The 5,431-nt window shown below is 48.2% G+C and overlaps 2 protein-coding genes across 2 annotated transcripts; both read right to left on the bottom strand.

Moving 5' to 3' along the window:
* Positions 1-2,664: 2,664 nt before the first annotated feature.
* Positions 2,665-3,642, bottom strand: LOC106755772. The gene has a single exon (XM_014637988.1). The coding sequence runs from the start codon at positions 3,640-3,642 to the stop codon at positions 2,665-2,667; it is 978 nt and encodes a 325-aa protein (XP_014493474.1).
* Positions 3,643-3,723: 81 nt separating this feature from the next.
* Positions 3,724-4,599, bottom strand: LOC106755762. Its single transcript, XM_014637978.1, has one exon. The coding sequence runs from the start codon at positions 4,597-4,599 to the stop codon at positions 3,724-3,726; it is 876 nt and encodes a 291-aa protein (XP_014493464.1).
* Positions 4,600-5,431: the final 832 nt, after the last annotated feature.

The following is a 5,431-nucleotide window of genomic DNA, read 5'->3' as shown; positions in this document are numbered from 1 at the left end:
ATAATGCTGGACAGAAAAGAAAATTGTTCTGTAAAGTATAATGAATAACAAAACATTAACTATAATAAAATTTGAGATGGGTGACGTTCCAAGTATTCGGAACAACTTTGTCGTCCAAGTATTCCAGTTGATATGCTCCATTCTTCAAATCTTTGCTGATCCGGAAAGGTCCTTCTCAATTATCAGCCAGTTTGCCGTGTGATTTGTTCTTTCGTGCGTCGCCTCGTTTTTGCCAAACGAGATCTCCTTCGTTGAAATGCCGAGGCCTAACTTTGGTATTGTATCTTCTGGTTATCAGTCGCTTCTGTGCTTCATTTTTTATCAACGCAATTTCGCGCCGTTCGGGTAGGGTATCAAGGTTCATCCGTAGTTGTTCTTCATTGAGAGTCATATCTTGTATATGCCGTCGAAGGGATGGTTCTCCTATTTCGACCGGTAACATGGCATCTGTACCGTACGTGAGGTTAAACGGGGTTTCATCTGTTGATCCGTGTGGTGTACACCAGTAGGCCCAAAGTACTTCAGGCAGCTCTTCGACCCACAAGCCTTTAGCTTGTCCCAGACGTTTCTTTAATTCGGAGATGATGACTTTGTTTGCGGCCTCAGCCTGCCCGTTGGTTTGAGGGTGTTCGACAGAACTTGTAACATGTTTGATACCAAGTCCTTTGAGGAAATCTTCTAGTGTACGGTCGATAAATTGCCGACCGTTATCAGTAATGATCTTCTGTGGTAAGCCGAATCGGCAAATTAAGTGCCAGATGAAACTTTGTACTTTCCGGGCACTGATTGTTGCAAGGGCCTCTGCTTCGATCCACTTGGTGAAATAATCGATTGCCACCAAAAGGTATTTGCATTGTCCTTTTGCGAGCGGGAGGGGTCCGGCTATATCCATCCCCCATTTTGCGAACGGCCACGGGGATATAATGGCCATTAATTCGGACAAAGGGATCCGAGTATCATGTCCGTGGGATTGACAGGAAATTCATTTTTGAACAAACTCCTTGCAATCTTGTTCAATTGTGGGCCAGTAAAAACCTGCTCGTAATATCTTGGCTCTGAGTGTTCTCTTTCCTGAATGAGAGCCGCAAATTCCATGATGTAGTTCCTGCATGACGTATTTGGCTTCTTCGCCGGACAAGCACTTCAACAGAGGCGTAGTGTATCCGCGTCGATAAAGATCATCTCCTATGAATGTGAAGTGAGCAATTCGCTTAGAATCAACCGCACTCACCCGAGCGCCTTGCTCTTGCTGAATTATCAACTGTATTATATCCTGTCGCCAGTCGGTTGTGGGTGGAATAATATTGGTGGTGCACGTCTCCAAAAGGGGTTGTTCTAGCTTGGTTTTGATTACTGAGGTAAGTTGGGAATTTCCTCGGCCATGTGTTAGCTTGGAGAGTAAATCTGCTCGGGAATTTTGCTCCCTGGGTACATGAATAATTCTGAAAGAGTCGAACGCTTTGATAAGGTCGCTGACTTTGTGGTAGTATCGCAACAGATGGTTGTCTTTGACCTGGAAGGTGCCGTTAATGTGCCCCACAACCAATTGAGAATCCATTCGGCATTCTAAGTGTTGGATGTCCAGTTCTGCCGCCAGGAGTAATCCGCTGATGAGAGCTTCATACTCTGCCTGATTATTACTGAGCTGGAACGTGAAAGATATGGCCTGCTCGACAAGAAGACCGTTCGGTCCCTCAAATACTTTTCCGGCTCCTGCTCCTCGTTTGTTTGAAGATCCGTCGACGTTCAAATTCCACACGGACGGTTCTGTTGCAAGGGGTAATTCGGCTGCAAAATCTGCCAAATGTTGTCCTTTGACGGAGCATTGTGGCTCGAAGCGTAGGCCGAATTCGGATAACTCAATGGACCAGGAAACCATCCTTCCGGCTAAGTCCGGTTTCCTGAGGATCCTGGCGACAGGATGATTGGTTCGGACGACAACTTGATGGCTTTGAAAATAGGGGCGAAGCCGCCGGGCCGCAGTAAGCAAGGCCAATGCCACCTTCTCCACCTGTGAATATCGTTCCTCGGCTCCCTGCAAGGTTCTGCTAACAAAATAGATAAGTTTAAATATCGGTGTTTCCTGTATGAGGGCAACGCTTACCGAATGACCGGACACGGAAAGATATAACTGCAAGTCGAACCCCTCTTCCGGATGGCTCATGATAGGCGGATTGGTCAATATGTTTTTTACGGTGGAGAAGGCCGCCTCACAATGATCGTCCCAGTGTCGAGGAACATTTTTCTTCATGTTGTTGAGTATCGGCTTAATGTGCTCGGAAAGTCTCGGTATAAACCGTGATAAAGCAGTGAGGCGTCCGACTAAGCATTGAACCTCTTTCAATTTGGTCGGGGTTCTCATTTCCAGGATTGCTCGACATTTGTCTGGGTTGGCTTCGATTCCACGGCTTGTTAGCATGAACCCAAGAAATTTACCTACTGATACTCCGAAGGTGCATTTGGACGGGTTGAGGCGCAACCGTACCTTTTAAGTTGCTGGAAGACCTCAGTCAGATCTCGTAAGTGTTGTTGATGGGAACAGCTTCGTACGACCATGTCATCCACGTAAACCTCCATGCAACGCCCGATTTGATTGTGGAAGATTTTATCCATAAGTCGTTGATAGGTGGCACCTGCATTTTTTAAGCCGAATGGCATTACCTCTTAGCAATAATTAGCTTGCTCAGTGATGAAAGTCGTGTTATTTCGATTTGGGGTGTACATTGGAATTTGGTTATACCCCGAGTATGCATCTAAGAAACTGAGGACCATGTGACCGGAGGCGCCGTCCACCAGGCGATCAATGCTGGGGAGAGGATAGTTGTCTTTGGGGCAGGCCTTGTTTAGGTCGGTGAAATCTACACACATTCTCCACTGACCGTTTGATTTTTTAACCATGACCACATTTGCCAACCACGTGGTGTATGTTATTTCGCAGATGAAACCGGCCGAGATCAACTTGTCAACTTCCTTTTGTACCGCCACCCTTTTTTCAGTACCGAGCCTTCTCTTCTTCTGAGCAATTGGTAGAGCTTCTCGAAATATGGACAACTTGTGAGTGATGACATCGGGGTGGATGCCCGGCATATCAGAGGCGCTCCACGCAAAGAGGTTGCTGTTGTTTCGTAGCAGTGTGGTGAGGTCGCCTTCATTTGCGGGAGTGAGGTCTGCTCCTATATTAGTAATCTCTTCATCATTCTTCCCCAGGACGAACGATTTGATCTCCCCCTGGGGTTGAATCCGGTCATCTGTGTTGGTCCTCGGGTCTAGGTCGACCAGTCTGGTTTCAGGCCTTCTCTCTCTTCTGTATGTCGTGGCTTTTAAGGAGGCTGTGTAACACTGCCGAGTGGTTTTCTGATCTGCCCGAACGGTGCATATTTCACCTCTTCCGGACGGGAACTTCATCGCCAAATGAGGAGTTGATACAATCGCTCCGAAGGCGTTCAGGCATGGATGTCCGAGAAGAGCATTGTACGAAGTATTGGCTTCCACTAACAAGAAGCGCACACGGATTTCTTTGGATTGGTCACCGGTACCCAGGCGGGTCCTCAGGTTGAGGTATCCCCAGGTGTCAACGCGTTCTCCTGCAAAACCGACAATCTGCTCGTGAAAGGGTGTTATGGCCTCCTCTGCCAGGGCCATCTTCTGGAATGTTGTCCAGTATAGAATATTGACAGAACTTCCTTGGTCGATTAAGACTTTGCTCACATCATACTCCGCAATTCAGGCCGTAATGACCATAGGATCATCCTGTTCCGGGTCCGGGGCGTGAAAATCCCTGTCGGTAAAGGTGATGTCCGGCATTGACAAAGGGTTCCGGGCTATTGTGTGGACGCTACGCAAGTTCCGCAAGTGTCTTTTGCGAGCCGAAGATGAGGCTCCTCCCCCGGCAAAACCTCCTGAGATGGTGTCAATACGACCCTTGGGGGTCGTGTCTCGCTTTCTGGATCTGCTTCTCGAAGGTTGTCGAGTACGTTCGGGTTTTCGACGTGAAGGCTCGGGACTTCTTTTGTATTTTCTGGGGGAACGTCCCCGTTGGGGGGAACATCCCCTTTGGCTTGTCTCTGCTTTAACAAATTCTCGCAGGTAGCCCGCACGGACTAATCTTTCTATCTCATCTTTAAGTTCTTGGCAGCCTTCGGTGGAATGTCCTTGGTTGTCATGAAACCGACATATCTTGGACGCGTCCGCATCTCTAGGCGTACGCCTTTTGTGAATGGTGATTAGGTTGGCTTGGAAGGCTTTGTCGAACACCTTTTCCCTCGGAGCCGTAAGGTGTGTATAGTGGTCGTACCGAGGTCCGAGCGGGGCTTTTAGTTCTCTTCGAAGGGGCCTTTGATTACAACCTCTGTCACCTGTTCGTCTATCATCACGTTTGGCATCTGTGACCGGAGCTTCGATCTTTTTCCGGTAATGTCGTTGGTCCTCCATTTTGATGAATTTGGTCATTTTTTCTTGCAATTCTTCCATAGTTTTTGGTAATTTGGCATACAAATTTTCCGAGACAAACCCTGGCTTGAGGTAGTTGGGGAGGTTGTTGATAATGAACTCATGGGAGACACCCTTCACTCTCCTGGCAGTCTCCGAGTATCTGCGCATGAATGTCCTCAGCGGCTCGTCTCTCCCTTGTTTGAGATTGACGAGTTCGGCAGCGGACACCCTTTCCCTCCGGTTGGCAGAGAATTGCCTCTTAAAAAGCGTGGTGACAGTATAAAAATTGTCGACAGAGTTTGGAGGAAGAGTATAATACCATTCCAGGGCTTCGTCTTTGAGAGATAGGGAGAAGGCCCTGCATTTGACCGGATCGCTGTTGGAGTAGAAAGCCATGGAGTCGATGAAATTTCGGGGTGTTCTGGATCCGTTGTTCCGTCAAATTTTTCGATTTGAGGGGGTGGCCGGTCGGGCATTATGACTTGCATAATCTCCTCAGTGAATGGTAGCAGTTCAGGTGAACGTGGAGGAGGACCGTTATCATCATGGTGGTGATTATTTCGGCCATTGTGGTGGCCATGATTGGGATTGCCAGTGTGGCTATTGTCTTCTGTTGTCTCCGGTCGCCTTTCTTTAAGTTGGGCTATTTTTGCAACGAGTTTCTGATGTGCCTCCTGTTGCTGGTGAATCATCTGGGTCTGCTGTTCTAGTTGAGCCTGGAGCCGTGTTATGAGCTCTGTATGATCAGTACCGTCCATGCTTCGGGTGGTCACCATTGGGAGTCTTCGCTTTCGGCCCCACAATGGGCGCCAAAATGTTTCGGTAGGAGTTTCAAGGACCGAAAGCACTAACCTCGATGACGCGATTCTGCTTCCTTCTGATGCAAAATCTCCAGTTGCCTTCGTCGTCCGTTCTTCAGACCGTCCGTCAAACTCCGATCTTTGGCCGGGAGGGGGGTGGTACCTGTAAAGGCACTCCGACGATCAAGTTAGATGTCGGT

Source organism: Vigna radiata, chromosome 1 (assembly GCF_000741045.1).
Source record: "Vigna radiata var. radiata cultivar VC1973A chromosome 1, Vradiata_ver6, whole genome shotgun sequence".
Lineage (NCBI taxonomy): Eukaryota > Viridiplantae > Streptophyta > Magnoliopsida > Fabales > Fabaceae > Vigna > Vigna radiata.
The sequence above is the reverse complement of the archived record's forward strand: the minus strand, read 5'-3'. Positions and strand labels throughout refer to the sequence as shown.